Source organism: Neodothiora populina (genome assembly GCF_041146345.1).
Source record: "Neodothiora populina strain CPC 39397 chromosome Unknown canker_contig_5, whole genome shotgun sequence".
Classification (NCBI taxonomy): Eukaryota; Fungi; Ascomycota; class Dothideomycetes; order Dothideales; family Dothioraceae; genus Neodothiora; species Neodothiora populina.
In genome coordinates this window covers 1,223,489-1,238,101 of record NW_027191405.1, presented here as the reverse complement: position 1 = coordinate 1,238,101, position 14,613 = coordinate 1,223,489, and the positions used below count along the sequence as shown (strand labels likewise).

General features: G+C 54.3%; 6 protein-coding genes across 6 annotated transcripts; 2 read left to right on the top strand and 4 right to left on the bottom strand.

Moving 5' to 3' along the window:
- Positions 1-628: 628 nt before the first annotated feature.
- Positions 629-4,545, bottom strand: AAFC00_005410 (uncharacterized protein; the record flags this gene model as incomplete). Its single annotated transcript, XM_069345188.1, has 4 exons — positions 629-764; positions 869-1,602; positions 1,654-1,868; positions 1,920-4,545. The coding sequence occupies 4 exons, from the start codon at positions 4,543-4,545 to the stop codon at positions 629-631; spliced, it is 3,711 nt and encodes a 1,236-aa protein (XP_069203017.1).
- Positions 4,546-4,892: 347 nt separating this feature from the next.
- Positions 4,893-7,596, bottom strand: AAFC00_005409 (uncharacterized protein; the record flags this gene model as incomplete). Its single annotated transcript, XM_069345187.1, has 2 exons — positions 4,893-7,409; positions 7,492-7,596. 2 exons carry the CDS (start codon positions 7,594-7,596, stop codon positions 4,893-4,895), a joined length of 2,622 nt encoding a protein of 873 aa, XP_069203016.1.
- Positions 7,597-7,963: 367 nt separating this feature from the next.
- On the top strand, positions 7,964-10,054 carry AAFC00_005408 (uncharacterized protein; the record flags this gene model as incomplete). The annotated part of the gene is made up of 5 exons (XM_069345186.1): positions 7,964-8,218; positions 8,275-8,365; positions 8,438-8,520; positions 8,581-8,710; positions 8,769-10,054. 5 exons carry the CDS (start codon positions 7,964-7,966, stop codon positions 10,052-10,054), a joined length of 1,845 nt encoding a protein of 614 aa, XP_069203015.1.
- Positions 10,055-10,084: 30 nt separating this feature from the next.
- On the bottom strand, positions 10,085-11,407 carry AAFC00_005407 (uncharacterized protein; the record flags this gene model as incomplete). Its single annotated transcript, XM_069345185.1, has 1 exon — positions 10,085-11,407. One exon carries the CDS (start codon positions 11,405-11,407, stop codon positions 10,085-10,087), a length of 1,323 nt encoding a protein of 440 aa, XP_069203014.1.
- A 597-nt stretch (positions 11,408-12,004) lies between these two features.
- Positions 12,005-13,685, top strand: AAFC00_005406 (uncharacterized protein; the record flags this gene model as incomplete). Its single annotated transcript, XM_069345184.1, has 3 exons — positions 12,005-12,062; positions 12,183-12,256; positions 12,357-13,685. The coding sequence occupies 3 exons, from the start codon at positions 12,005-12,007 to the stop codon at positions 13,683-13,685; spliced, it is 1,461 nt and encodes a 486-aa protein (XP_069203013.1).
- A 168-nt stretch (positions 13,686-13,853) lies between these two features.
- Positions 13,854-14,437, bottom strand: AAFC00_005405 (uncharacterized protein; the record flags this gene model as incomplete). Its single annotated transcript, XM_069345183.1, has 2 exons — positions 13,854-14,176; positions 14,272-14,437. The coding sequence occupies 2 exons, from the start codon at positions 14,435-14,437 to the stop codon at positions 13,854-13,856; spliced, it is 489 nt and encodes a 162-aa protein (XP_069203012.1).
- Positions 14,438-14,613: the final 176 nt, after the last annotated feature.

Sequence of the window (14,613 nt, the reverse complement as noted above, 5' to 3'; positions counted from 1 at the left end):
TTTTTTTTTTAAACTGAACAAGACAACGTCACTTCAACCTTTATGACCCCATTCAACTACAGGGTCTGTGGGAGAAAAGAAGTAGAAGAAGATGAGATATCATGGATAGATGTCACTCGACTACAAATTTTAGAGTCTGAGATATACAAGACACCTTTGATCTGTATACTGCCACTTTTTGTTCCATTGTGCATCTGTCTTCGTTATAGTGACTTTCTCGTGCTGCCCTTCGTTGGATATGTATATGTGGTGTACAAATACTTTGATTAGCATGGTGAAAAGGGAGTTTTCTAGTATCACCGGCGGACAGGGTCGTGCTCCATTATCGCGTGTATCATCACGAATACTGGACCAATGATCTCGGTGATACAGTTTCATTGTGTCTATGTGGCGCATTAGTAGTAGTAGTAGTAGTAGTAGTAAGAGTACTTGTAGTAGTATCACGAACCCGCAGCCAGCACGCCCATCACGAAATAGATAAGAGGAAAAGGGAGACAAAAGCACGGGTCATCGCCGTTCATTCTTCAGCCTAAAAAGGGTCTTTTTCATGTTCAAGTTATATATGATCATCCTCAGACTATCGATTTACCCTCCCTTCTCGGCCCTGTTCGTTCGCCTGTTCGTTCGTTTAGCCCTTGCTGCCGCTGCTACTCGTGACGGGAACGCTGTGGTTTCTGGTACTGTTATTGTTGCTGCTGTTGTGATTATCCGGGGGAAAGGCGGTCTGGATCAATTCGTCGAGGAGCGTGAAAATTAGGTGTGTACTGTGGTGCATCATCAGTCAGTCTTCTTTCTTTTCTTGTAGCAAGAGTTGAGTTTGATGGGGGTAAAGCACGCCCAAAGGGGCGACGTCAAAGGGACAACTTACTTGAGTCGCTGATTGTTCAGAATCGCGAAGATCTTGCGACTCGCCGCCTGCGCGTTCGCTCGCCCGACCACGCTCCCAGCAATATCGGGCACGAGCGTGGCGAGCAACAATCCGGCTTCCTTGCGGCTTTTGGCTCGCTCTGCGGCAGTACGGGGAGCACCCGACTGGCGCATGACGCCGCCGGGCCACATGCTGTCTTTGACCATGTCTATGTACCTCACGACCGAGTCCTCTTGTCCGAACGCCCGAGCGGCGTCTCGGACTTTGCGCTCGATGGTGCCTCCGAGAAGCTGGTGCAGCACGACGACGACTGCTCGGCCGCGCAGCCAGCTCGTGCCTTTGGATAACTCGAAGACTTCGAGGAATAAGTCGCAGATGGGCTTGACGAAGGGCTCGGCTTCTCGGTCTTCGAAGGCGTTGATTTCGGCTTCCGCCTCTGCTGCTGTCAGGGGGTCGTTGGAGAGCTCGGGCGAATCACCGCTCAGTGGGACTCCGTTCATTTGTGCTGTTGCTGCGGAGATCAGGTTCTGGCCTGCCACGGACAGCTGGTCCAGGACGGGGATGTTGCCCAGGAACTCTTCCATGCCGTCGGTGACGGAGTTGTATATTCGAGTGACAAAATCGCGTTCGTCTACTTGGCTCGTCCCGTTGTCGCCATTCAGTGAAATTGATGATTGGGAGAGAAAAGCGCGTAGCTCGCGGCTACGACAGATTGCAGGCATGAGGAGGAGGGCCTGCGGTTGTTAGACAAACATCATCCTAGAGATAAGGGGAACACAACTCACTCGCAAGTACTTTTCAAGTATCACCCTTCGCTTCTGTAGAAAGTCCTTCTGCAGAGTGAACAGCGTCTGTCGTCGAGGGAACTCAAGGTTCTTCACAGCTGGGAATCTGGCCTTGAGCCGCTTGTTCAACTCGTGAAACTCGCTGTACCTTCTGGTCACCGCCCAGACCACAGATGGCATGTGATCCCCGGCTTGTCGTCGAACTTCAATCACATCTTCAGGATGTCAGTATTAGGCTTAAAGTGAATTAATGGAAAGATGCTTACACAGTGCGTATTCATGACCATCAGGCTCCTTGCCAACCATGATTGACTTGATGTTGACAGCCGCTCGTCCATACAGACTGTTGTCGCTTTCCTGAACCATGTACTGCTGCTTTTGCATTTCTTTTCGATGAATTTCGCGCTGCAAGCTCTGTTTTGATTTTCGTAGGATACGCAACTCGGCTGCGTTGTTAGTGAGCTCTGCTTTTCGCGTCAACGAGTTCAGGATAGACTCCTGTGCCGCCAAACGCTCAATGTCCGAATTTAAGGCATAGATGGCTTCAGTGAGACCCAGATCCCCAGGCGCAGCCTCGTGAATGTCATCTTCTACGGGCTTCTCGTCGACATCAGAGTCTTCTCGTTCATCTTGCAGGAACCTTTCTTCCTCGCCGAACAGATCGTCCGAAAACACGCCCAAACTCGATGGCGCGCCTACGAGTCCGAGTGATGCTATGCTTGGCTTAGATCTCGACTGGAGAAAAGGAGGTCGGCCAGAATCTATCGAGCTTCGTGGAGAATTACTCGCAGGCCCAGCCATAGCGACGTGCTCGGAGTATAGCGAGTCCTTGTCGGGCTCGTCCATGATCTGGTCAAGTGCAGCCTGCATGGCATCTACAACCTGGGCGGAGTTTGCTTCGTGTTCTGTGTCGTTCCCACTGAGCGCAGGTACGGACTGAGACATGCGTTCATCCTCCACATCGTCGTCAAACAACGGGCGCGATCTTGGATCATCGAGCGATTGACGAGACCCGGCCAGAGAAGATGTCGGGTTGGCAAGGCTTTTGACGTCGGTCGAAGAGGCTGCTGGTCTGCGAAGCTGAGGCGCCTTGTTGATCGGACCAGTGGTAGCGTGTCTCAGTCGTGGATCGCGCAATGGGGATTTCATCACATTCGGGTTGGAGTGGCTTCTTGTGAGAGCGACAGGCGAGTCGGGAGCAGAAGCGAAACTGGCACCTTCTTCGGTAGCCAACCACTTGTAGAAAAGATCCGACTTCTTGTAGGCTTCAAAGTGCTTCTCTTTCATCTCCTCTAGCACCGAGGTCTGTGTCCTCAAGACAGCCTTCCGAGCTGACAGGTAGAGCTTCGGGCTTGCTGTGCTTCCTGCTTTCAGGAACTCATGAACAATCTTTCGATCAGCCTCGGAGACACCAATTTCTGGTTTATTGAGATAGGCCTCATATATCTGTTCAATGTCCAGCCGGTCAGCAGCCTTCCAGGTTGTTTGCAGGCCTTCGCCGAACTCTTCGACATCCTCTTCTAACGGATTACGGAAACCGTCGACCACCACCCAAAACTGAACGAGGCGCATACGATCTCTTCGGTCCATAAACTCCATGAAGTAAGAAAGGCCGGAAGCATTGTGTAGCACATCGGTCAGTGACGAGTCTTTCGTCCGCAAGGCATGATCGACCGAGGTGGTCGACGGTCTTAGCGACAGTTTGGGCTTTTCTGCGACGCTTGCGGTGAGATGGTTGATCTTCTGATCGAGTATACGTCTCCCGGCCTCCAATCGTTTGACATAGACTGGGTCTTGGTCGGGCGAAGATGTAGCCTTGCGAAGCTGGCTCGAGATCTCACTTCGGAATCGTCTGGCATCGGACAAGGTGGCACAATGCCTGGTGGCACGAATAAAGCGCTCGAACTGGCGTTCATTGTCATTCGGTCTCAACCGTGGAAACTGGACTGGCCGAGCATGGCTGCTTGTCGGTGTCGCATGCTCGTCCAGAGCAGCTCTGAGCTTGCGGACAGTCTTTCGATCATGGAGGAGGGTCCGTCCGTAGGCTTCGATTAGTTGATTGAAAGTATCAGGATCGGCAAGCATGAGCATGGCAGGGGTGAGAACGGCGCAAGCAACAATCTCACGGACCAAAGACGACACAGCGACACTAGATTTCATGTTGTCGGGCAGCAGTTCAGGCAGGATGCGGGAGACGATTTTGCGTAGATGTGCTTGCTGCATGAGCTTCGTATCTGAAAAGGCAAGTGTAGCAGCGATATGAAGCTTGCCGTCGCGATACTTGGAAGCCACGGCATTGTCGAGCTCCTCGGACTCGGTCATGTCCCTCGACAGGTTCTTGCCTCTGACTGCTCGTTCGGCAACATAGAAATCCCGGATATGTGTGGTGACGGTAGGAACCATCTTTGCGACGGCCAGCTCCACGATGTCCAGACCAGCAGTTCTCTTGCGGACATTCACCAGTGTCTCTCGGATCGCGCGATCTATCTCATTTTGAAAGCGAACTGTAGAGGTGATGTTTCTGTACCATGATGTCACAAAGTCGCGAAGTACCAGATCAAGGAGATTGTCCACTGCCTTTGATACAGTCTTAGAATGGGGAAATACCGGTGTCCTGACATAACTCCAGCGCTCCTTCAAGGCGGCCTTTTCCCTCTCCCAGACTCCAGGCCTGATGAAAACAGGCGGCTTGATTGACGGCGGAACATTGTCAAGCTGAGGCTGTTTGGCTGCGGTCAATAGGATATATGCCAGTCCGAGTGCGGTGGTGATGACGCCGGCAACGAAGGCATATGGTATCCAGCGAAACGACGGGATCCAGTGAGTAACAAGAAGCCACGAGATTATGCCGACAAAGCTTGCGATGGCTACATCCTTGCCTTCAAGGCCCATGTCTGAGGCACTCCGCTTGGACATGCATGCTGAGTGTTATAGCTCCAGCGGTGCACTTGTCGTCTCACACTATTATCCGCAATCTACGCCGGCGGAAGGAGATGACGCGAACCCCAGCCTCGCAACGCCAAGAGCTGATCGCAGTATACATTTATTTCCTTAGATTGCTTTGCCTTCAGGATGCCAGGTACAATCACTTGACACGTCACGAACAGTGCGACTCTGGAATGATTTATCAAAAGAGACGGGAGTCATTGGAGACTCAGTAGAATGAGTAAAAGCAATGGTAGGCCCAACGGACAGGCAAGCTGCCATGAAGTAGGTAGTTCTTTCCAAATCTATGCTGTCTACTCGGCGTCGTCCGCGTCCAACAATGCTGCATAGTCGTCTGCAGATGCAAAGGTGGGAAGATGCTTGAGCTTCTTCTTCTTCTTTTTCTTGTCTTGTCCTTCTCCTTCGTCCGCCTTGCTCTTCTTCTCGGCCACAACGGGCGCCTCGAAGTCTGACGGAAGGTCATCGTCATCATCCAACATCGCCTCCTCGCCGCTGTCCAGATTGGGGAAATCGTCTTCATCAAAGTCTTCTCCTCCCTCGACATCGTCCTCGTCGTCTTCCTCTGCATAATCAGCAATCTCCACGCCGCCATCACCTTCGTCGTCGCTTGCCGAGTAGGCGTCTTCCAGATCGTCCATATCGAGGTCATCGTCACTCTCAGCACCCTCAATATCAGGCTTGGACTCGACCAGAGCCTTCCAGATCTCATCTTCTCCCTCGTCGTCCTCTTCGTCGCTGGCCATGTCATCCTTGGTGCTCTCCTTCTTCGCCTTCTTCGACACCTTGCCTTGGTGTGTCTTATTGAAGTAGCTGTGGAAGAAGACCTCGTCGGCTGCCACGTCGTCGATGCTCTTCTTCCAAAATGCATCCGAGTTGACTGGCAGTCTGTGTTTGCCGTCTTCACGGTTCTTGATGAGGAGGTCTGCCGCGTTGCTACCAGACATAGGTTGCATGATGGAGGATCCACGGGTGATTGATTGTTTCGTCTTGGCGTTGCGGTACACGAAGCGATCCAAGAAGTGCATGAGAGTGTGCAAGCTCGGGTCGGGTTTGGGCGGCATGGCTTTTCCAAACACGAGCGCTTCGGCGAAAAGAGCCACAGAGGGATGGAAGTGTACGAGGAGTGGTAAAATCTCCCACAGCGCACTGCGATCAGCGTTACTGTGCTCTGGATCACGCTTTCGAGGGTCGTAAGCAGGGGCGGTAGAAGCAGGTTTGGCGACAGCCGGAGCTCGCGCATCCTCGCCGTCTTCCGGAGCGTCCACAAAATGCTCTTCTTCGTCCTCGGGATCGATTTCTGGCTCTCTGATCATGTTCCTGATGTTGGGGAAAGTGACCTCAAGCTCGCTGATCAGATACAGAACGCCACAGACGAACGGCGCCTCGTGTAACGTGATGACTTGCAGCAGACGCTTGACGAATGCTTGCACGCGCTTCACGTTGGTGTCAGACTTGAGCGCCTTGTACAGGAGATTCAAGTACATGATCTGCTTGGAGGAGGTGAGTAATCGGGGGTCTAGGAGCGACTCGTAGAGGGTGCGGTAGAATCTGTCGGCGGAGTAGTGCTTGGTGGAAGATATTTGTTGAATCAGCATCAAGGCCTGGATGCTTGTGTTGAAGTTGGAAGAGTGAGTGACCTTGAAGATGGTGTTCATGTGTTCTTCGAACTGTGGATCGTCGGTGTTGGCGAAGGGGAATGCGCGGTTGACACCGGTAAGGACCTGGGCTACCATCTTCTCCCTGAGCTCTTCATCGGCTGAACTGAGCTTCTCCTTTGCCTTTGCCTTTTTGGCAGCCATCTTGCCGGCTTTTCCACCGCCACCTTGCTGCTTGAGGGGCGCGACGGGCTCGTCCTTGCGTGTCGCTTTGTCGGCTGGCTTCAAAAACTGCAAGAACAGACCGAAGTAAATGTCGAGAAGCTTGTTTGCAACTTCTTGCTCTTTCACTCCGAGGATGGTCTGATTGAGGGTGATGATGGCGAAGTATTTGGCATGTGCGGCTTGACCAGGACGGAAAATTGACTCCGACTCGATGGCGTTGATGATGACGGGCTTCATGGCGGGATGAGTGACTTGCAGCTGCAGGAGCAGGTAGGATGTCCGTGAAGCAATCTTGCGGTCCGTGTCTCCTAGTTTGTTGACCAATAGCCGCAAAAGGTTCTCCTCCTGTTCAGGCTTGTCCTTGAGCAGCTCCCAAACATAAGTGATGGCCCTGCTCCGGGCATATTCTACCTCGTCGGCGCACCAGCCCTCCAAAATCTTGAGTAGTTCGAAGTACTGCTTCTTCAGCCAGTCCTCGAAGGCCCAATACACAAGATGCACCTTCTCAACACCCTTAGGAAGAGGCGTGCCTTCCCTCCAGATTGTCTGATGGCCCTCGAGTGCTCTGACAAGTGCAGGTTGCTTTGCGAAGGCACGTAGTCGGCGATCGGATGGCAAGACTGAACCCTGTCCCAGCAGATCCTTGAGTGCGGCGACGGCCATGAGTGCCTGGTTCCTGCTTCTCTTCTTGGAAAGGCCCAGCAGGTTCTCAAAGGCCTTCATGGTATGTAACGGAGACTCCTGAACAAGCAGAGTGAGGGCGGAGATCTTGTCCTCGAGCGTACCGGACGACATGATTGTAGACAAGAACTTATGCGACGACGATGCCGACATGTTCGAAGCGGCATATTTGGCGTTTTCGGCCTCGAGGAGCGAAGTGGCGTATTGTTGTAATTCGTCGACGACTCTGAAGGAAGACTGCTGCGAGCTGGTGGAGAGAGGAAGTGGTGGTAATTCTGCAGCGTGCCAGTCTGGCCTCGGCTCGAAAATCTGGTCTGCGTTCAGTTCTACGCTCTTGATCTTGAGGATCTCCGAATGGAATCATCTGCCTGATCCGGGCGATATTACTCACCAAGGCATCCTTTTTGCCATCGTCTTTCGAAGGCGCTGGCCTGGCCTTGTGCATCTTTTGCGCGCCGCCATTGCGCGAATCGGGGGCCTTGCGTTTGATACCCATGGCGATTTCCCGGTCTCAGATGTATGAGAGACTCCAGAAACGCCGTTGAAGAGGTGTCACGACGATAAATTTGTCTCGTCGAAAACACTAAGTTGTGATATAATTTCTGCCAAACTTTTGGAGATGATTGAGATAAATTTCCAGGCGCCAAGCTTTCTTCCCCGCAAAACTCAAGGTTCCTTCCCGCATCTTTCTCCGTTGCTTGCCCTACAGTACCTTAGTGTAGCCGTGCAGCATGTGATTCTACAACACTTTTGGACATTTATATTCCACTATATATATAGATATTGCAAGCGAACATCCGACAAAGTGCACAGAGAAGATCAATCTGTGCTTTGTGTGACTTGTCAGAGTACATGTCTCACGCATGCACTCCTCAATTCTGTCACGGAGATGCTGGCTTCTTGCTGACCTTGCGTTCAACTCGCAAGCCGTAAGAGCCCACTCAAATCCGCATAACAGCTTCAGCTATCATAGAAGATGGTTATCCGGCAGCCCATCCTGTCGTCGTCATCGTCACACTCTGAGTAACTTCTGGACACCTACCGGAGGCATTGAATCTTCTCGTGACTCCCAGGATGACTCCCATGCTCTGCTCGTCAAAGCGGGCTATCTTCGACAGGTTGGTTATTTCACTATGAAGGTATTCAGAGTCTGATGTTCTGATCATGAGTCCAGACTCACCCTGGCATATTTCACATGCTACCGCTTGGGTATCGGGTGCAGCAGAAGTTAGAAGACTTGGTGGATAAGCACATGTCAAGTCTAGGTATATGACTATCTCCATTGCCGCTCGCTTTGCTTATATATCTTGTGATACATGTACTTATCCTACTCACAGGAGCATCCAAGGTAGCTCTCTCGTCTATAACCTCCGAGGATCTGTGGCGAAAGACCGGCAGATTCGTAGGACACGGGGGTGAAGTAAGTGCTAGGCCATTGCCTTCCGAAACAATCCCATCTAACCTCTTGTCTTTGTTATAGCTGTTCGCATTCAAGGATCGTAGAGACAACAATTTTCTCCTGTCTCCTACCCATGAAGAGGAGATCACAGCACTAGTGGCAGCCACCACGCATTCTTACAAGGAGCTACCACTACGTCTATATCAGACATGTAAGTTATTCTGATCTCGTGCACCAACACGACCACACGGATTCTGACGTGCATGAAGCTCGCAAGTACAGAGATGAGGCGAGACCTCGTCAAGGTCTTTTGCGCGGCCGAGAGTTCATCATGAAAGATCTGTATACCTTCGACCATACAGAGCAAGAAGCGCGACAAACGTACGAGCAGGTTCAACTTTCTTACAGAGCGCTGTTCGATGAATTGAAACTTCCTTATCTTGTGGCGCGAGCGGACTCGGGTAACATGGGAGGCAATCTGAGCCACGAATATCACTTCGTCTCTCCAAAAGGCGAGGACAATGTGATAAGCTGCAGTAGTTGTGGAGACACCATCAACGACGAACTGTCCATGACAGCGATCAGTGACGTGGACCAAAAGCATTCTGCAATGTCCACCGAGATGGAGTACTGGTGCGGCATCAGCAAAGATCGCTCAACTCTCGTCGTGGCCTGGTTTCCCCGAACCTGCACAAGGGACGATGGGACCGAGGTCACGAACCACGCCAATCTCAATGTGGTAGGAACAATTGCACCGGACCTCGACCTCTCCGTGGAAGACCCTATCCACGTATGGAACAAAGCCAACTCGGACAGCACCGGCCAAGCCCCTCGGATTCTCGAACTCGTCGACGCCCGTCTGCCAGCGGCAGAAGCATCAATAGCACAACAGAAATCGAAACTGTACGAACGACTAGCGCAACCAAAGTGCGAAGTGACGCCCGTCAAGTCCGAGATCAACGGTCAAGCCATGCAACTAACGAGCACGCTACCCGGCGACAAGTGTCCGAAGTGCAACACAGGCAGACTGGGCATCGACCGCGCGATCGAGATCGGACACACTTTCTACCTGGGCACGAGATACAGCAAGCCTCTGAGCGCGAGCGTAGTGGACAAGGACGATCGACGAGTGCCGATGGAGATGGGCTGTCATGGGATCGGCGTCACGAGGCTCCTGGGGTCCGTGGCGTCGATACTGTATGATTCTAAGGGGTTGAATTGGCCTGCGGTCATCGCACCGTTTCAGGTCGTTGTTGTCCCTGGTAAAGGCCACGAGGAGGATGCGGTCAATGTGTATGATATGCTTTCGGGAGGGTCTACGGCTGGGGCAGCAGGAAAGGCGTCACTCGATGCCATCCTCGACGATCGGGACAAGGCGATGGGATGGAAACTGAACGACGCCGATCTGGTCGGCTACCCCGTGATTGTTGTTCTGGGGCGGGCATGGAAGAACGGACGAAAAGCAGAGGTGCAGTGCCGAAGACTCGGGGTCAAGGAACAAGTGGAAGAGTGCAGACTATCGAGTGTGGTGGGCGAGCTTCTCGCACGACTGTAGAATATACATGTGTACAATAAAAACCGACTTTTATTCCATGCCGTCCATCAACTCGACTCGGTCCACCACCATGCCTCTGATGCCGACCCATTCTTTCAACTCTTCCCACTCCTCTCCCTCCTCCTCGCCCCACTTGTCTCTGCTCTTGAAGCCCCACGCCTGAGACACCTTGTCGACAGCGAAGCGCTCCTCCTCTCGCACCCATCGTTCCCACAGCGGCATGCCCGTGGCCCAGGTGACTCTGACCATCTGGTCGTTGGCCGTCGTCAGCGCCGTGTATCCCACAGTGGCGACAGCGGTAGTGTAAGTCAGGATGCCAGCCATGGCGACCTGGGTAGCCGTCTGCGGATCCATGGTGGTCTGCCAGTCACTGAAGCGATTGGCGAGGGTGTACGCGGCCGGGGGAGTCAGAGCCAGACCCGCGACGGGGAAGAGAGCGCTCCGTAGGAACTTTGACTTCTTATACGCTTTCGTGCAGTAGCTCGTTTCGATCGTGGCCAGAGCCAAGGGCAGATCGCGCACGGCGATGGCGGCGTCGATTGCTGCATCCGCTATGGCGGGCGGGATGGCGGCGGCGGCTTTGTCTGGGTCCGGCGTCTTGTAGGTGATGTTTTTAGAGCTGTTCGGCTTCGGCACGGGCTTGGAGCGGTACAGATCGAAGACCACGGGCAAGGTTTCGGGTTTGCCCAGCAGGGACTGTAGATGGACGTAGGCCTTGAGGATGGGGGTAGTGATGAAGACAGGTTCGACATCGACGATGCTGAATGCGCATTCGGAGATGGAGAGGAGCAGCTCGGCTTTCGTCACGGCGCTGGGCGAGAGGTCGTCCTCGACTGAGCTGAGCAGGGCGGATGTGGCTGTACTGCGTTTGGACGGCTCTGACGATGCGGCAGGCGGGGACTGTGTCGTCAGAAGGTCCTTTGCTATGCGCTCGTACTCGTTGAGGGCGGCCAAGACAATGTCCTCGGTGGGCACACCGGAGTGGTCCAGGACGGTGGCAGCAAGCTTTTCCACCCTGGCATGGACAGCGTCCAGACTCTGCGTCGACAGCGATTGGTCATTGAGAGTCTCCGGAGCTGCAGCTTTTGTTTCCTGTGTTGTTGCAAAGGCTCTGTGGGAGAGAGGCAGAGCCGGGGTTGGGAGTTCCTGGAGCCGTCTGAGTTTCTTCTGCGGCGAGAAGTGCAGCGGACTCGAGGCTTGGGAAAAACATCTCTGACGTGATGCTAGCGAGACAGAGGCAGCGGCGGCGAGAGAGACTCGTGACTGAAGAGGAGAAGTCGTCGTCGGCCTTGTGAAGGCATGCTGACAGTAATGACACAGCGATCCCACCCGTTGGTTTGTAGTGGCCTTCATCGTGTCTGTTTTAGGCAGCTTCAGATATACTGTAAGTGCATACACACGGAAGGTACAGTACAGCAGCAAGGCAGCAATAAGGCTACCCAGTGATTGACTCTCTTGCCTGACGCCTAATGCCTATCGAGTTTGCTGGCTCAAAGCATCGATCGCATTGGTATAAGTGCGGGATATAATCATCAATTCAATGGAGTTGTTCAGGCACAAGAAACGCCAGGACCGAACGCCGTCACACCTCAGCAGTCAGCCGTCATCCCCGCCGACCCTCTCCCGCTTCGCTTTATTCCTCTCTCCATCCTTACCTTAGGCAGTCCCCGTGACTTGCTTTACACCAGCCATCGTATTATTTGAACTTGACTTGACCTTGACCATAGCTGAGAGAAGACTCTGATTTCTGTCAACATAACCCTGACTCAGAGCATCCATCTTCACGTCCTGTCGCCCTGGTGGGCACTCGCTACACTTACTGTACCGTATCAGGTACCCGTCCAATCAGGAAACCGACCACTTGCGCAACACTCTGGCACGCACGCATATACACAAAATCTGTCTGGCGAGGACACAAACGTGTGAACCAAAGACCGGGGCACAGAGAAGATGCCTCCTCCACCACCACCCCCTCCGCCGCCTCCCCCAATGCCCGGAGGTGCAGGCGGTACGTTGCGCCCGGCTGTCATTTCTGATCTGCCTCATCCAACACCGCGCTATGCATATGCTCCTGCCGCCCACTCGCAGCTTGGTTGATAATGTATGTCGCTCTGACTGACAGATGCAGGCCCACCTCCTCCACCACCTCCACCACCCGGCGGTCTACCGTCACGGCCACCACCAGCTGCAGCCAAGGGACGAGTATGTTTGCACTCCACTCAACTCCTTGCGACGTTGTCCGAGACTTTGCGACACTTGTGCAAGCTTGAGATCATACGGGCCCCCAGCTGACACGTGACAGGGCGCACTATTGGGAGACATCGAGAAGGGACGCAAATTGAAAAAGGTCACTCAGGTCAATGATCGTTCCGCACCCATCGTCGGCGATGTCAAGAAGACATCGGCAGCTCCCGTCATGGGCGCCCCTCCGATCCCTGGAATGGCCAAACCGCCGGGCGCATTGGCTCCTCCAGTCCCCAGCGGGGCAAACAGGGAGCGAGCAAGTAGCGACGTTGGGTCAAGTGCTGCGCCACCTCAATTGGGAGGTCTATTCGCTGGAGGAATGCCGAAGCTACGAAAGTCTGGTGGAGTCCGCACAGGAGCCCAAGGCGACTCACCCCATCTGTCAGAACCCGAAGCCGCACCCTCACGAGCCAGTCCTGCTCCCAGAGCCCCTTCGCTGGCTTCACCAAAGCCACCCGGTGCTCCTCCGCGACCGCCAGGTTCTGCTCCTCCGGCGCCGCCTCCGGGACCTCCAGGCATCCCGTCATTCCCACCTCCAAACCCTGCAGTGTCCGCATTGAAGCACAACTTACGCCCGAGTGCGCACTCAAACGCTTCATCACCCGAGCTCTCTGCGAAACCAAAGCCACCACCGCCAATCGGCAAGAAGCCTCCAATACCCCCCCCTGCTTCGCGTAAACCCTCGGGCGCCCCTCATCTACCTCCTCATCCGCCGCCGCATCCTATCCGGTCGGCATCCTCAGCACCTTCGGCTCCTGCACCACCTCCGCCTTCTGCTAGTCCAGCTCCTCCGGCGCCCCCGCCTCCGCCTCCTCCGTCTGCAGCGCCGAGGCCTCCAGCGCACCCTGCGCCAAGATCTGCACCTGCGCCGCCGACCGCGCCTCCACCGCCCGCTTCGAACGGATCCCCTTCACTTGCAGAGCAAGCTGCTCGGAACGCTTTCGGACGATCATCGCCAGCGGCGCCGCCTCCACCTCCCCCTCCAGCGCCACACGCAGCCCCTCCACTACCGATTGCAACACCTCCACCACCGCGCGCAACCCCACCTGCGTCACCGGCGCCTCCGCCACCTCCCATGGCGGCACCGTCGCCGCCTCCACCCCCGCCAGCAGCCGTGAGTCGTGCTCAAACCCAGCCACAGGCACCACTGCGGAGCATGATGGATGCCTCGTCCTACACACTCTCCAACGGCACTCAGTCACCAAACATGTCGAGAGCGCGCGCTGGCAGCAACGTCGGGGGCGGCCATTTGGTCATAGACGATCGACGGTTCAAGTTCCAGTCCGACGACCAGCTTCCGAAGCCTAGAGACTTCACTGGCGCGAGCAAGAGGTACCGTGCTGGAAGGGGCAGCTCGGTCCCACTGGATCTTTCTGCATTTGCTTAGATTGAGAGTCTGCGGAGTTTCAAAAGCTGGTGGGTGCGAAGAGTGGGCGATCAAAGGAGTTCAGGACCGGCGTAGACTTAGACTATTCTGCGAGGAGCCTTTGCCTGCAGGCATAGAGTATCATGGCAGTCGGGTATCATCATCATTTCAATTTACATGCATGTATCATTATAGATGCACACCTTCTTCACCATCTTCGTCTTCGTTCATCCTCTCCTGAAGCCTTGCCATGAGCTCAGCATCAGTCAAGCTGCCGCTCGACGTGTTTGTAGCATCTCGCGTAGTAGCGGCGGCGGTGGTAGTGGTAGTAGTTGACGAGGTTCCCGTACCGTTGACGAGACGCTCTCCGGCACTGGCATTCGCACTGCTTTCTTCAACTTCAGCATCTGCCCACCGCATGCCTCTCCGTTCCACCTCGGCGCGCAGCAGGTCGATTCTTTCGTTGATTCGACCGATGACGATGAGGTTCTCAAACATGGCGTCCTTGCAATCTGCGTGTCCCAAGCGAGCAGTCAGCAACAAGACTAGCAGCCGAAAGGAAATCCATCGCCAAGAGGGCTATACAGTGGGACAAAAAGCGCCTTACCCTGATCACCCTCATCGGCGAAAGGCATCATCTGCTCATTCGACGACTTCAAGTGTCTGATGTTGTTCGTGAGCTCTGCTGCATTGCTGTGCAGAGCGTCGACGGGGAGGTCTTGGATCGCTCTGGCGAATGCCGGCGCATCGATCGGGAGGGCCTCGTGTGACATGGGTTTTGTCTCTTATCGGTATTGCTGTGGTATCTTGTTCGACGAGCCAAAGATGCTGTGCTGTGAGTCTACAATAGATAGTGGGGGTGTTTTGTCATACTGTACATCAGTGTGTTACAGTGTAATATATACAAAGGTACAGTAGACAGGAATGGTCCGAGCACCCCCGCTCCGCA